The 16,595-nt window shown below is 42.7% G+C and overlaps 1 protein-coding gene across 2 annotated transcripts in view; it reads right to left on the bottom strand.

Annotated features, from left to right (window-relative positions):
- LOC139163010 (zinc finger protein 263-like) overlaps positions 1–11,188 on the bottom strand; it is a 73,474-nt gene extending 62,286 nt beyond the window's left edge. The window contains exons 1-4 of one of the 2 annotated variants that reach the window (XM_070743900.1): positions 11,110–11,188; positions 10,760–10,986; positions 7,947–8,641; positions 2,980–3,070 (exon numbers count right to left, since the gene is read on the bottom strand). In XM_070743900.1, the coding sequence (XP_070600001.1) occupies positions 2,980–3,070; positions 7,947–8,633 (778 nt within the window). In that variant the 5' untranslated portion in view covers positions 8,634–8,641; positions 10,760–10,986; positions 11,110–11,188. The remainder of the gene's footprint in view (positions 1–2,979; positions 3,071–7,946; positions 8,642–10,759; positions 10,987–11,109) is intronic. The other variant, XM_070743901.1, reaches the window with a different exon arrangement.
- Between the last annotated feature and the right edge of the window lie 5,407 nt (positions 11,189–16,595).

Below are 16,595 nucleotides of genomic sequence, written 5' to 3'. Positions count from 1 at the left end.
TTGCACTCTCATTGTTTTTGGACACTAAGAACTGTTTTTGAGTAACCCTTTTTTGTTTATCTAATACAAGTTTGCTGGTTAGCAGAGCACGTGTGTGTTTGATTTCTTTTCCTTGGACTGTTACGCATTGCCTGAGCCCAGTCAGGCAGAACAGTTTATATTCTGTTTATATGTAAATAATACTTATTTAACTAAGTCTGTGTCTTTGGCTTTATCACACATCCATGCTCTATTAAAATTCTCTGCTCGGTGTTGTCGAAGGTTTCATAGCATAGCTAACCGAGACAAGCCAACAATCCCCATGCTTGAGTGGCCTGTGAATCCCCTTCATCCATATTATTAAATGAATGGATGGAATCACTGAAGGCAGCATGGGAGAATACCAAGTGTGCCCTACGAGAACTAGCAAAACCCCACTGTTAAAAAGGGCTATTGCTAGCATGTTGTAAGCCGCCCTGAGTCTAAGGAGAAGGGCGGGATAAAAATCGAATAAATAAATAATAAAATAATAAATAAAACTCAAGCCAACAAATGCTTTTCCCCCCAGCCACCTTTCCAAGTGGGCAATAAAGTCTTATCTATCCACAAAATACTTAAAATTGAAGCTTCCCTGCACTAGTTCCCAAGTGATTGGCTCCTACAGGTATGGTCAGGTATGCAGAAACGGTAGAAAAATTATGATTTTTTTACTTTTTTTACTTTTCTGGGCTCTGGGTATTTTTTTTCTATTGCAGTAAATCAGGTTGAATGAGCTGTGTATGTTTGTGTGAGCTGTACATACACATACAGTTTACATAGTAGATAATGTATATTTTTGTGTGCCTATGTGTAATATATATGCACACATATGACATATATACATAGAATTAAATGGTATATTTTGGATGTTCAGTAATACTAAATAGATAGATAGATAAATTGTATCTCTTTGAGGCAAGGAGAGGATAGGCACCCAAACCCTAACCTAATATTGTTTTACTATTGTTGTGAGCCGCCCCGAGACTTCGAAGAGGGGCGGCATACAAATCTAATAAATTATTATTATTATTATTATTAACCCAAACCCTTGACATGAGTGACGTCAAGCTGGCCTCCTTTAAGCCAGCCTTTAAGCCACTTCCAGTCACATGATCGGCAAGCCACTCCCACCTGGTCACATGACCAGCAAGCCACACCCAGAAAATAAGCCAAACCCATAGTGTGGTAGTAAAAAAATTCAGCCCTTCACTGACTGTTCCCCACAGTGAAAACGACCAACTCTGTTGCCGTGCAGCTTAAACTGCCTCAGTTGTTAGGGAAAGTGCATCCAGTCTTTCACAGTGGCCTGTTAAAGCTGGCAGCAGGCTCTGAGATATCAGGCAGCCCCAAAGCCATTGTGGTGGTATTATGAGGTGATACAGTGATCCCTCGATTATCGCGAGGGTTCCGTTCCAAGACCCCTCGCGATAATCGATTTTTCGCGATATAGTGGTGCGGAAGTAAAAACATCATCTGCGCATGCGCGCCCTTTTTTTCATGGCCGCGCATGCGCAGATGGTGGAGTTTGCGTGGGCGGCGGGGAAGACCCAGGGAAGGTTCCTTCGGATGCCCAGCAGCTGATCTGCTCGGCAGCGCAGCGAGGAGCCGAATCGGGGTTTCCCCTTTGCGTGGGCGGCGGGGAAACCCCGATCTTCGTCTGCTCGCTGCTGCTGCGGCCGCCCAGCAGCTGATCTGCTCGGCAGCGCAGCGAGGAGCCGAATCGGGGTTTCCCCTTTGCGTGGGTGGCGGGGAAACCCCGATCTTCGTCTGCTTGCTGCTGCTGCGGCCGCCCAGCAGCTGATCTGCTCGGCAGCGCAGCGAGGAGCCGAATCGGGGTTTCTCCTTTGCGTGGGTGACGGGGAAACCCCGATCTTCGTCTGCTCGCTGCTGCTGCGGCCACCCAGCAGCTGATCTGCTCGGCAGCGCAGCAGCAGCGAGCAGACGAAGATCGGGGTTTCCCCGCCGCCCACGCAAAGGGGAAACCCCGATTCGGCTCCTCGCTGCGCTGCCGAGCAGATCAGCTGCTGGGCGGCCGAAGGAACCTTCCCAGGGTCTTCCTCGCTGATGCCCCCGCTCGCCCGCCCGCCGCCCACCCGCCGCCCGCCAGCAAGAGGGGGAGAGATACAGAAAGAGAGAGAAGGAAAGAAAGAGATGAGAGAGGGAGGAAGAGAGTGTGAGAGAGGAAGAAGCAAGATAGAGAAAGAGAGAGAGAAAGAAAGATGAGAAAGGAAGGAAGAGAGTGACGTCATCGGGTGGAAAAATCGCGATATAGCGTTTCGCGAAGAACGAGATCGCGAAAATCGAGGGATCACTGTATTCCATTCTAGATTGCATAGAGGCTGATTATAATACCTGGTGCAGTGGAAGGGATACCCATATTATGAGGCTACCTGGGTTAAGAGCTGGGGTGTGAAGGCAGACAGATTTGTTAAGCAATTCCATGATAACTAGCCCATAACCCATAACCAGGGGAAAGAAGAGGAAGTTAGCTTGTGTTTAATCATTTTTTTGTATTCTTAGAAACATAGAGACATAGAAGACTGACGACAGAAAAAGACTTAAATAACACAATATAACTCCAAGTAAATCAAACTTATGTGAAATCAAACTGTCCACTTAGGAAGCAACACTGACAATAAATTTCACAAGCTGTTGTGCACATTCAACTTTATACAAAACAAAGTAATCAATGACAATATTTCATACATTCAGATTTAGGATGTGTTCTTTGAGTGTTCCTTTTTTTTTTTTTGAGCAGTGTATATGATATACTTTATTTCATTCTCTATTCTATTCCATTCCATTCCACTCCACTCCACCCCACCCCATCCCATCCCATCCCATCCCATCCCATTCCCAAAAGTCCATGATAAGGATGTAGTTACAGATTGATCCACCATTTTCTACCTATGTTTACCAGATTTCATCCCCAGGTATTTCAAAGCATCATGGTCTACTCACTGTCTTCATCTGTGGGGACCTCAACTTTCACGATATCCAATGGATCCACTTCGGAATTGGAAGGCTCATCAGGCAAGTCCCCCAGATCTTCCTGTGTGTGAGAAACATGAAGATGTCTAAGGAGACGATTGGGACATATCTTCTCAATATCACCCTACAGCTGGTACACAAAGCAGGATCGATTGGAGATTCATTTCAGCCCTATTTGAACTAGGAAGGAAGGGAGGGAGGGAGGGAGGAAGGAAAGAAGGGAAATAAAAGAAAGAAGGAAGGAAGGAGAGAGAGAGAGAGAGAGAGAGAGAAAGAAAGAAAGAAAGAAAGAAAGAAAGAAAGAAAGAAAGAAAGAAAGAAAGAAAGAAAGAAAGAAAGAAAGAAAGACTTATGTCCACAATTGAGCCTAACATTTTGGTTGCTCAGGTACAGTGTTGTTAAGTGAGTTTCATCACATTTTACAAGTTGGCCATAACTACCCAGTCACCTGACCATCAAGCCACACCCACTTGTGGGGTGGAGGGAGGTGAGGATGAGTTCGTAGCACCAAGAGGATGGCGGATTGAAAAAGTTTGGAAATTGCTCCCATAGGCTAATCCTGCCAACTGCACCTGTGGTGGGTTTGGCCCAGTTCTAAGAACCAGTAGCCGGCGGTGGGAGGCTCCACCAACCCTCCCGGGACCTTCTGCACATGCTTAGAAGTGTCATATGCGCTCACAAGCGTGTGCGTGAACTGGTAATAAAGGGTTTTAATAAAGCCCTGTATATACAAGTCTAAATGCTATTGCTATTGTCTGAATGACGGAAGACAAAAGGAGGACATGACTGAAACCCTGAAACATATTAAGGGTGGGAATAAGATTCTAGAAGACAGCTATTTTCAATTCTAACCAAAAATCCAGAGCACAGTGGCATAATCTCAAGACGACAGAAGGGAAATTCAAAAGTAATGTTAGAAAGTATTACAGTGGTACCTCTACCTATGAACGCCTCTTCTTACGAACTTTTCTAGATAAGAATGGGGTGTTCAAGATTTTTTGCCTCTTCTCAAGAACCATTTTCCACTTACAAACCCGAGCCTCTGAAACTGTAATCGGAAAAGGCAGGGAGAAGCCTCCGTAGGGCCACTCTAGGAATCTCCTGGCAGGAAAAAGGGCCGGAAAAGGTGGGGAGAAGCCTCCGTGGGGCCTCTCTAGGAATCTCATGGGAGGAAACAGAGCCAAAAAAGGTGGGGAGAAGCCTCCGTGGGGCCTCTCTAGGAATCTCATGGGAGGAAACAGAGCCAAAAAAGGCGGGGAGAAGCTTCCGTGGGGCCTCTCTAGGAATCTGCTGCAGAAATCCCAGCGACCAGTTAGGTCCCACAGAGTGGGCTTTCTCCGGGTCCCATCAATAAAACAATGTCGTTTGGCCGGGCCCAGGGGAAGAGCCTTCTGTGTGGCGGCCCCAGCCCTCTGGAACCAACTCCCCCCGGAGATTAGAATTGCCCCCACCCTCCTCGCCTTTCGTAAGCTCCTTAAAACCCACCTCTGCCATCAGGCATGGGGGAACTGAAATATTCTTTCCCCCTAAGCCTTTACAATTTATGCATGGTGTGTTTGTTTGTATGTATGTATGTTTGGTTTTACAATAAGGGTTTTTTTAGTTGTTTTAGTATTGGATTTACATGCTGTTTTTTATTACTGTTGTTAGCCGCCCCGAGTCTACGGAGAGGGGCGGCATACAAATCCAAAAAATAAAAATAAAAAAATAAAAAAAATCTTCTGGGAGGAAATAGGGCCGGAAAAGGCAGGGAGAAGCCTCCGTGAGGCCTCTCTAGGAATCTCATGGGAGGAAACAGGGCCTCCACCCTCCCTGTGGTTTGCCCAATCACAAGCATTATTTGCTTTTACATTGATTCCTATGTGAAAAAGTGCTTCTTCTTACAAACTCGGAGCCGCTCCAAGTCTACGGAGAGGGGCGACATACAAATCTAATAATTAATTAATTAATAATAGAAACTTTTCTACTTAAGAACCTGGTCACGGAACGAATTAAGTTTGTAAGTAGAGGTACCACTGTACTTCCCAGAAAAAAGTAGTGGAAGGTTGGAACCAATTGCCAGATGAAATAGTGGGTAAATGAGTTTAAACGTGCTTGGGATAAACACGTCTGTCATCCGACAAAAATAATAATTTAAAAAAATCTAATCAAGTAGGAGTGTACGAAAGCGGCTAAGAAAATAACAACAACAAAAAAGACATTGATAACCAAAGGAAATAACAGTATATACCAATTGCATCTTTCCACCAGAAAATAATTTGATATAAGAAAAGACTGTTTATTTTTTCCTCCTCACAAGAGAATACAAATGATATATGTTTTTTGTTTATTGTCACAGTTAATATTGTTTACTGTATTTAATTAATTAAACAACTATTATTATTATAATTATTATTACTTTTGTTTGTATGCGTTTTGTTTTGTTCTTTATTGTATCTTTTTCTTTTTTTTTTCTTTGTTACGTTTTGTAAATGTGTAGATGTATATATATTTTAAATTAATAAAAATTATTAAAAAAAATAAAAAATTTAAAAAAATCTCCAGGGAAAGACCCGATGGATCACTATGTCTTCTTCTGTCATCAGTTTTCTAATTTTCTGTGCTTCAAAATACACGTTGGGTTTATAACAAATTACAATTGCTGTTTAATAAGAGGCTCATGGCTCCATTTTTTCCCACATCTACGTCACCAAATCTTTCTCTCAATCCTAATTAGTCCTCGGGGAGGGGTGGCATAAAAATCCAATTAATAAATAAGAAATAAATAAAAATTTAGCCGTGATGAGCATCCGGTCATGAGCTGCTGTTCACAAAAGCTGATGTCTTTTTAATAAAAAGAGTGACATGGAAACGTATCATCAGATTCCTCCTTTATTGTTATTAAAAATGCTCCCTTGGCAAGCTATGGTCTTGACTTGCAACAGTTCATTTAGCGACCATTCGAAGTTACAACAGCATTGAAAAAAGTGACTGATGACAATTTTTTTTAGACTTATGACCGATGCGCCATTCCAACAATCACATGATCCAATTCAGAAACCTTGGTAACTGACTCACCTTCAGGACCGTCTTCTGCCGCACGAATCCCAGCGGCCGATTAGGTCCCACAGAGTCGACCTTTTCCGGGTCCCGTCAACTAAAGAATGCCGTCTGGCGGGTCCCAGGGGAAGAGCCTTCCCTGTGGCGGCCCCGACCCTCTGGAATCAACTCCCCCCTGAGATTCGAATTGCCCCCACCCTCCTTGCCTTCCGTAAGATGTTGAAGACCCATCTATACCGCCAGGCATGGGGGGATTAACTTATCACCTCACCTTTTCTGACTTAACATATGAGATTGGTGTGATTGTTTTAGAATTGCTAGCTTTTAATAATAATGGGTTTTTCTATATAGTTTATATTGGATTTGTATTCTATTGTATTTATTGTTGCTGTGAGCCGCTCCGAGTCCTTGGAGAGGGGCGGCATACAAATCTAATAAATTATTATTATTATTATTATTATTATTATTATTAATGAAAGTTGCCATGTCCTGGGGCCATGTGATCAGTCAAAAGGAAAGACAGATTCACTTAACAAACATGTTACTAAATTAACAGCCACAATGATTATCAACCAGTAAAGTCACAAAATGGGGCAAAATTCACTTAACAAACGTCTCACTTATTTTGGGAGTCAATTTTGACCATACGCTAAGGCAGTGATGGCAAACCTATGGCAGGGGTGCCACAGGTGGCAGGTGGAGCTATATCTGCTGGCACATGAGCCGTTGCCCTAGCTCAACTCCAACGTGCGTGTTGGTGCCAGCCAGCTGATTTTTGGCTCACACAGAGGCTCTGGGTGGGCGTTTTTGACTTCCAGAGAGTCTCCGGTGGGATGGGAGAGGGCGTTTTTACCCTCCACCCCCCGGCTCCAGGAAAGCCTTTGGAGCCTGGGGAGGATGAAATACAACCTTACTGGGCCCACCAGAAGTTTGGAAGCAGGCCATTTTCGGCCTCCAGAGGGCCCCTGTGGGGCAGAGGAAGCTGTTTTCACCCTCACCAGGCATTGAATTATGGATGTGGGCGCTCACACATGTATGAAAGCGTGCATACTCTTTCGGCACCTGAGGAAAAAAAGGTTCACCATCACTGCGCTAAGGTAGCCAGTGTATCATAGAAACATAGAAGTCTGACAGCAGAAAAAGACCTCATGGTCCATCTAGTCTGCCCTTATACTATTTTCTGTATTTTATCTTAGGATGGATATATGTTTATCCCAGGCATGTTTAAATTCAGTGACTGTGGATTTATCTACCACGTCTGCTGGAAGTTTGTTCCAAGGATCTACTACTCTTTCAGTAAAATAATATTTTCTCACGTTGCTTTTGATCTTTCCCCCAACTAACTTCAGATTGTGTCCCCTTGTTCTTGTGTTCACTTTCCTATTAAAACCACTTCCCTCCTGGACCTTATTTAACCCTTTAACATATTTAAATGTTTCGATCATGTCCCCTCTTTTCCTTCTGTCCTCCAGACTATACAGATTGAGTTCATTAAGTCTTTCCTGATATGTTTTATGCTTCAGACCTTCCACCATTCTTGTAGCCCGTCTTTGGACCCGTTCAATTTTGTCAATATCTTTTTGTAGGTGAGGTCTCCAGAACTGAACACAGTAATTCCAAATGTGGTCTCACCAGCGCTCTATATAAGGGGATCACAATCTCCCTCTTGCTGCTTGTTATACCTCTAGCTATGCAACCAAGCATCCTATTTGCTTTCCCTACCGCCTGACTGCACTGTTCACCCGTTTTGAGACTGTCAGAAATCACTACCCCTAAATCCTTCTCTTCTGAAGTTTTTGCTAACACAGAACTGCCAATGCAATACTCAGATTGAGGATTCCTTTTCCCCAAGTGCATTATTTTACATTTGGAAACATTATCAAGGAATCCATGCTTACCCTCTGCTCTTCTCCTTGTGCTTGGCTCCAAAGAAAGTTTTCAGCCAAAACCACCGCCTGGCTCCCTGTCTCCGGACACTGTTCCCGAACCCAGTTCTGCATTTCCGGTGGCAGGATCCCGAGGAACTGCTCCAAGATCACCAGCTCCAGGATTTGCTCCTTAGAGTGACGCTCCGGCTTCAGCCACTGGCAGCAGCGGTCCCAGAGTTGACCAAACACTTTCTGAGGCCCTTCAGATTCATCGTAGCAAAACTGCCGGAAGCGTTGGCCTTGTACCATCACGCTGAGCTTGCCTTCCTCCACCAATTCTTCCTTCACTTCCCCTGGGGAATCCAGGCCTTTGTAAAATCCGGGAACTTCCATGCAGCCCGGACCTGGAAAGGTTTCGGATGCAGTTTTTCCACTGAAGGACCGTTGATGGAGATCGGCCTTTCTGCTAAAAGGCGGCCTAGTGTTATTCTCTGGTGAGGACTGAGAAGATGGAGAGTTTCTTCCATCCAAATATGGAGCCCTCGGAGTTTCTTTTTTCTGGATTTCACACAACTGGTCCATCCCCTCTTCTGGTTCCTTCTTAATCTGAGAGGTAGTGAAACCCTTCAGATATTCCTGTGTTGCCGCAGTTTGAATGCTTCCCCTCACTGGTGCTCTCTTTCCCGCTTGGGATCTGGGCGAGTCCCATACCTCCATCTTTATTCCTGGCAGGAATAGAAATTATCATAATTATGTATGCACGAAAGGGAAGCTAAAGATCTATAAAGGTCTTTTTCTCCCCAGTGCTTTTTGATGAACTGGATCCAAATGATTTTCTAGAAGCTTTATGAAAATCCAGTAGGCAGTCAAAATAAATAATCCTTGGGGAACTGCTTTAATCTTGGTTTAATTTGATTAATTATATCAAGCACATTAATTAAATATATTAACATAATTATATCGCGAATGAAGGCATATATACAATATACGTGTGTCCCAAGATAATGTTGAGTGATCCAATCTGGATTGACCACCAGTCCCAGAGATTTTGTAGGATAAAATCATTTTTCACACTTCCGACATCCCCATGATCAAAATTCAGCTATTTTATTTTATTTATTTATTTATTTATTTATTGGATTTATATGTCGCCCCTCTCCAAAGACTTGGGGCGGCTAACAGCAATCATAAAACAGCGTACAATAATAATCCCATACTAAAAACGATTAAAAAAACCCTTAATATAAAAAACCAAACATACATACAAGCATACCATGCATAAAATTGTAAACGCCTAGGGGGAAAGGGAATCTTAATTCCCCCATGCCTGGCAGCAGAGGTGGGTTTTAAGTAGCTTACAAAAGGCAAGGAGGGTGTGGGCAATTCTAATCTCTGGGGGGGAGTTGGTTCCAGAGGGCCGGGGCCGCCACAGAGAAGGCTCTTCCCCTGGGTCCCGCCAAGCGGCATTGTTTAGTTGACGGGACCCGGAGAAGATCCACTCTGTGGGACTTAACTGGTCGCTGGGATTCGTGCAGCAGAAGGCGGTCCCTGAGTGACTCATATATATGATAGCTGCAGTATCCTGCAGTTATATGACCCCCTTCTGCAACCTTCTGACAAGCAAGGTTAATGGGGAAGCCAGATTCACTTAACAACCATTTATTTATTTATTTATTTATTTATTATTTGGATTTGTATGCCGCCCCTCTCCGAAGACTCGGGGCGGCATACAAATCATATTACTAAGCTTAACAACTGCAGTGATTCACTCAACAACTAGGGCAAGAAAAATTGTAAAATGGGGCAAAACTCACTTAACAAATTTGTGACTTAGCAACAGAAATTTTGGGCTTAAATATGATGGGCAGTTGATTGGATGGTGTACCATCGGGATCCGGCCTTAAATGGCATATAGGTTTTTTCCTTACTGTGGTTTTTAAACTGTTTTTAATTGCTTTTTTAAAGATGTCCTAATATTATACTGTATGGTGGTTTTTGGGGGGTTGTGAGCCACCTAGAGTCCCTAGGGAGTTGGGCGGCATACGAAATGTAAGAATGACTGAATGAATGGATAAACAGTAATAGCTTTTCATGTATCCATTCCTGTACCTACTTGTTATGTCTATCCAGTGATATTTTGTAAGTGCAATTATCTACTACTCATTTATTTTGCTTACCATACCTATCCTATCTCCTGGAATAATATACATTGTATATAGATGTGTTAATGAGGAATACAATAGAATGGACTATGATCTATAAATGACAAACATGAATTATCTCTGTTTTTTAAAAAATATGTAAAAATCAATAAATAAACTTTTTAAGTGAGTGAGTGAGTGGGGAGGGAGGGAGGGAGGGAGGGAGGGAGGGAGGAAGGAAGGAAGGAAGGAAGGAAGGAAGGAAGGAAGGAAGGAAGGAAGGAAGGAAGGAAGGAAGGAGAGGCAAATTCAGGTGCTCTCAGGTCCCAACATCTTTTTAGATGCTACAGGACCCCATCCTAGCAGGGTTCATAACCTCGGAAGGAGCCCTTCAACCATCTTCCCTCTGAACTCAGATCTCCCCACGTCTTTCACCTCTTCAATTCAATTCAATTCAATTGACTTTTATGCCCCCCAACCGCGTGGGACTCGGCGGTTTACAACAATAAAAATATCATACAGCGTTACAAAAAGTCAAATAAAAATATATAAATATAAATAAATATATAAATATATATATATAAATATATATATAAATATAAAAAAAATAATATAACAATATAAACAACAGAAAACCCCTTATACTACTAATAAAAACCCTCACAATCTATCCGGCCACACATACAATTCTTCCAGACTTACTTTGGGGACCCCGATCCTCCCCCAGTCAGCAGCCCGGGAGCGTGATGGGGGATCGGCAACACCAGAAAACCACCCGGTGGGAGCCGCGCTGCACCAAGACGTTCGGTTGAACGGAAGGGAAGGGAAGGAAGGAGACTTGGAAGATTTTCCAGGGGGTCAGAGTCGAGCGGAGGCGCAGTGGCAAACTTTGCAAGCGAAGGCGAGGACTCAGAAGGGAAGAGGACCCACTGTAAAAAAAAAAAAAAAAAGACCGCCTTCAGGTTTCTCTCCCCCCCCCCTCCAATTCCACTCCCAGAGGCGGGTTCCCCTCCCTCCTCACCCCCTCTCCCCCTTGCAGCGTCCTTGCCCACCTGGCGCCTCTTGAGCACCCTCCCCACGAAAGCACCTCCGCAGCCCTGGTGTAAAAGGTATCCGGAGATCAGGAAGGGGGGAGGCGGCGCGGGATGCGCAGGAAATTGGTATTTAGCTTCAGTTTCCTATGTCCTCTCTAGGCGCAAAAACTCTCTGTGTTTTAACCCCTTCGCTGCAGCCGCACAGTTTATTTATTTATTTATTTTGTCCAATACACAATGAGGGTTTTATTTATTTATTTTTATTTATTTATTTATTTTGTCCAATGCACAATACATATTGAAGAGGATAGACATGAGTTATTATATATAAAGAAAGGATATAAAAGTCCAATACACAATGAGGGTATTAGTGGGTATATATCTATATACACATAGTAAAATACATGATGAAGGTTATAGAGGAGATACTTCATAGTAAAATATATGTAAGAAATAATAGAAAAGAAGATATAGGAATAGAACATATCAATGAAAGAATAGAAGAAGATATAGGAATAGAAGAAAGGTACTATAGGAGATATAGGGGAGCAATAGGACAGGGGACGGAAGGCACTCTAGTGCACTTGTACTCGCCCCTTACTGACCTCTTAGGAATCTGGATAGGTCAACCGTAGATAATCTAAGGGTAAAGTGTTGGGGGTTTGGGGATGACACTATGGAGTCCGGTAATGAGTTCCACACTTCAACAACTCGGTTACTGAAGTCATATTTTTTACAGTCAAATTTGGAACGGTTAATATTAAGTTTAAATCTGTTGTGTGCTCTTGTGTTGTTGTGGTTGAAGCTGAAGTAGTCGCCGACAGGCAGGACGTTGCAGCATATGATCTTGTGGGCAATACTTAGATCTTGTTTAAGGCGTCTTCGTTCTAAACTTTCTAGGCCCATGATTGAAAGTCTAGAAAGACAGTCTTCCAGCTGGACCCCGCAAAAAGAGGCCCGCTCACATCACACCCTCAAGAAAGGTCAAAGGATGGGAACCAAGTATTGAGATTCCTTAACGAGAGAGAGAGACTGACAATCAGTGCAATGGTAAAAGAAACCTGCAGGCACTAATCCACAGCTGCGAATAGGTGCTCGTTGGGAAGGTATTAATGCTGAAGAGAGGTGAGGCTGACCTGTAGATGTCGTTGGACTACAAGGCCAATCGTCCTTCAGCCATGCAATTCTTGATTTGGAGATGCTGCCACTTCCTCAGTTTCTAACCTTCCACACTAACAAAGCTTAGAACTGTGTCACCTTAAGCACGGCCTAAGTACAGTGATACCTTGTCTTACCGGTACAAACTTAATTGGTTCCGGGATGAGGTTCTTAAGGTGAAAAGTTTGTAAGACAAAACAATGTTTCCCATAGGAATCAATGGAAAAGCGATTAATGCGTGCAAGCCCAAAATTCACCCCGTTTGCCAGCCGAGGCGGCCATTTTTGCGCTGCTGGGATTCTCCGGAGGTTCCCCTCCAAAGGAAACCCCACCTCCGGACTTCTGTGTTTTTGCGATGCTGCAGGGAAATCCCAGCATTGCAAAAACAAGCGCTTCTCTGGCAACGGATGTCCGGAGGTGGGGTTTCCCATGGAGGGGAGCCTCAGGGGAATCCCAGCAGCACAAAAATGGGTGCTTCACTGGCAACAGGAGTCCAGAGGCGGGGCATCCCAGCGGCGGCGGTGGTGGGTTTGTAAGGTGAAAATAGTTTGTAAGAAGAGGCAAAAAAATCTTAAACCCCGGGTTTGTATCTCGAAATGTTTGTATGATGAGGCGTTTGTAAGATGAGGTATCACTGTACATAGCCCATAAAATTATCTGCTACGTCCTTCCTACACATGCATACGAGTCTATGGAGAGGGGTGGCATACAAATTTAATAAATAAAATAAATAAATATAAATCTAATAAATAATAATAATAATAATTATTATTATTATTATTGTCAACGACTACTTTAGGCTTCAACCACAACAACACATGAGCATACAACAGATAAAAACTTAAAGTAAACCACTCTAAATTTGACTGCAGGAAATACGACTTCCGCAACAGAGTAGTTAATGCATGGAACTCACTACCTGACTCTAGTATCATCACCTAACCCCCCAAACTTTACCCTTAGACTATCCACTGTTGACCTCTCCTGATTCCTAAGAGGTCAGTAAGCGTGCCTTCCGTCCCCTGTCCTAATGTTTCTCTCTTACTAGTATCATGTGTATAAACATTGTTATATCTTTGTATACCACCAATACAAACTTGACAAAACCAAAAAGCAAACAAATAAATAAATAAAATATCAGGAGGAATTCCAACCCAAAAAAACTTTAACCTTAGACTGTCCACAGTCACCCTCACTCCATTCCTAAGAGGTCTGTAAGGGGCATGCATAAGTGCACCATTGTTTATTTTATTTTATTTGTCAATGTATAAGATAGTAGCAGTTTGTATAAACATAAGTAAAAAGTAACGATAAAAGAGGACAATATGACAGTAGGACAGGAATGGTGGACACAGTGGTGTGCTTACAGACCTCCTAGAAACAGGGAGAGGTCAACTGTAGACAATCTAAGGTTATAGTTTTTGGGGTTTGGGGAAGAAACCACAGAGTCAGGTAGTGCATTCCAGAAATTGATCACTCTATTGCTAAAGTCATATTTTCTGCAGTCAAGTTTGGAGCAGTTTACATTTAGTTTGAATCTATTATATTCTCATGTATTGCTGCAGTTGAAGGTGAAGTAGTCATTAACATAAGGCCTATCGTTCCTGTCTTACTGTCCTATTGTCCAAATTTACCTGTACCTACTTCGCTTTTGTTTATGTTTTATACCAATACGTGCTATCTTATACATGTTTTGACAGAATAAATAAATTAAATAAATATATTAAATAAATGAATGAATCTGGTGGCTCATTTTCTAAGCTATTGTATTAAGAGCAGCTCCTTGCAAGCCTTTTCACGGTATTCCCTAGTCTGCAAAAGAGCAATTTGATGCCTTCTGATATTTTTTTTGCCCACTGTAGACTCACAGGGTCTCTTCACAATCATAAGGAGAGTCCATTTCCTAGCTTTTTTCTCCTGCATTAAGAGTTATCATCTTCCAACATGCTGTGCCAAAAAACCAAGTTGATTCCTCTTTTCTTCTGGTGGAATTACATATCCCCAAAGATGAAAGGAACCTAGGCACGGGTGTGATAGGACTACACAATAGTGCTGCATCACATTGCCAGTCTAAATGAAGGAACTTGATACAACCCCCTACACACCAACTGAGGTCTGGAATAAGTAGGAGGATGACTTTACATGGGAACATTGTTTTCTATCTCTAATTGCACTAAGTTTCAGAGATTTCAGATGGAAAGAAGAAGCAAAAATTAAGAGGAGGTTCAGAACAATGCTTATTTTTTGTTTGAACATATTTAGCACTGAGGGAGGTTTGAAACAGCCATTATCTGATTTCTTAGCATCTCTCTTCTGTTACTAATGTAGCCTACATTAAAGTTCCTTTTTATACTGTAGTTCATTATATAATTCACTGTGTTACGAACATAAGCTTTTGGAGAAACACCCCCTCTCTCAAGATGCTCATAACCTTGAAGTTCTTCCTGTTGTGGTTAGCTCTGGCCCAGCTCCTGCCCCAAGGAATGTTCATGTGGATGTGGGGGAGACATCCACATGCCGCAGGCCTGTTTTGCTCCCAGTAGAATCTGCCGACGAAGCCTCCTCTGACCAAGAAAGCATGAGTGACAGGGAAGAGGGGAGTTTGGCAGACAGCCCAGGAGGAGATAAATCATCTGTATCATCCCTGGATTCTGAACAAGAATTAATGATACATCCACGCATGCATAGAGTGATGCATAGGAGACAACAACTGAAGGATTATTACAAGAGAAAATGAGGCCACCTGTGGTTGGGTGGGGCTGCTGTAATTAGTGCTACAGATAAAAGTGCAGCCTGGTGTTTTAGCCTCATGGCAGTTTATCTGATTCATTGTTTCGTCAAGATCATGGTCTTTATGCTGTGCAAGATTGTGTGTGGACTCTCTGCACTTTAGAATTGGACTCAATTTCCCAGTTATTGGGTGAGCAATTGGATTGCATTTAACCTGTGCCTTGTGTGTACCAGAAAATCCCTTTGACATTTAAAAAGGGAGCTGTTTCTGTTTTTCTATTTATAAAAACCTTTGGGTTTTCCTTTTATTGTGTGGTGTGTGTCTTCCTGGATTAATTACCCTGTAATTACAGGCTGTTGAAACACGCCGGCAGAACATCTTCCATTGCAAAATATGACCTTAAATTTAAAGAATTATATATTTGGGGGGGAGAGAGGGAGGGAGAGAGAAACATTTAGAAAAGGGTTTTCATCCTGCAGTGGATAGACAATGGCTAAATCCATCCATAGATACAGATTAACAGAGTTGGAACAGACATGTATATCATCTAGTGACTAATCTAACTCCCCACCCCCTATGAAGACCCTACACCATTTTTGACAGATGTCAGTCCAGTCTTTTCTTGAAAGCTTCCAGTGATGAATCTCCCACAACTTCCAAGGGCAACTTCTGTTCCATTGATTGATTGCTTTCACTGTCAGAAAAGTTCTCCTTATTTCTAGGTTGAATCTCTCCTTGTTCTGTTTCCATTATTCCTTGTCTGGCCTTCAGATGCTGTGGAAAATAGGATAACCTCCCTCCTCTGTGTGATAACCCCTCAAGTATTGAATCACTGCTTTCAAGACACCTCTGGTCCTGCTCTTCATCAGACTAGCCATATCCAGTTCCTGCAAACATTTATTTTATAAATGGTTTTAGCCACCAATTATCTTGGTTGCTCTTATCTACATTCTTTCTAGAGCAGTGTTTCCCAACCTTGGCAACTTGAAGATATCTGGACTTCAACTCCCAGAATTCCCCAGCCAGCATTCGCTGGCTGGGGAATTCTAGGAGTTGAAGTCCGGATATCTTCAAGTTGCCAAGGTTGGGAAATACCGTTCTAGAGTCTCAACATCTTTTTTATCACGCGGTTGGGGTTATATGTCTTAAAGCTGATATTCCCAACAAGCCAGATTTGCTCCTGGAGGGGATTTTAAGTCTGCTAAATGTCATGTGTACCTATAAATTCCCTTGAAAAAGAAGGATTTCTGAAATCAAACTCAGAGGCACAATAGGCAGCAAAACAAGAGAAAGACAGCTTAGAAAGAGCCCGTGACTCTTTCTAAATATGGTAAGAGAAATGTTTCAAAACATTACAAAAGATGTGCACGCAAAACTGTATAAAACTCCCCGTATTCTTTGATTGATACATTCCTTTTTTTAATTAGAATTTTTAAATCTAATATAAATAGAAAATAAACAGAGAGAAGACACTATCTGTCGCTAGAGGGCGATCTAGAGGCCAGCAATGCTCGCGATGAGGGAACCGTGCGGGCGCAGAGGCGACATCGGTAACCGAAAGGAATTGAAAACCATAGAGGATTAATTTCGTAGAGAGGACGTCGGAGAAGACGAG

Source organism: Erythrolamprus reginae, chromosome 2, assembly GCF_031021105.1.
Source record: "Erythrolamprus reginae isolate rEryReg1 chromosome 2, rEryReg1.hap1, whole genome shotgun sequence".
Lineage (NCBI taxonomy): Eukaryota > Metazoa > Chordata > Lepidosauria > Squamata > Dipsadidae > Erythrolamprus > Erythrolamprus reginae.
This window is presented reverse-complemented; position numbering and strand designations above follow the sequence as displayed.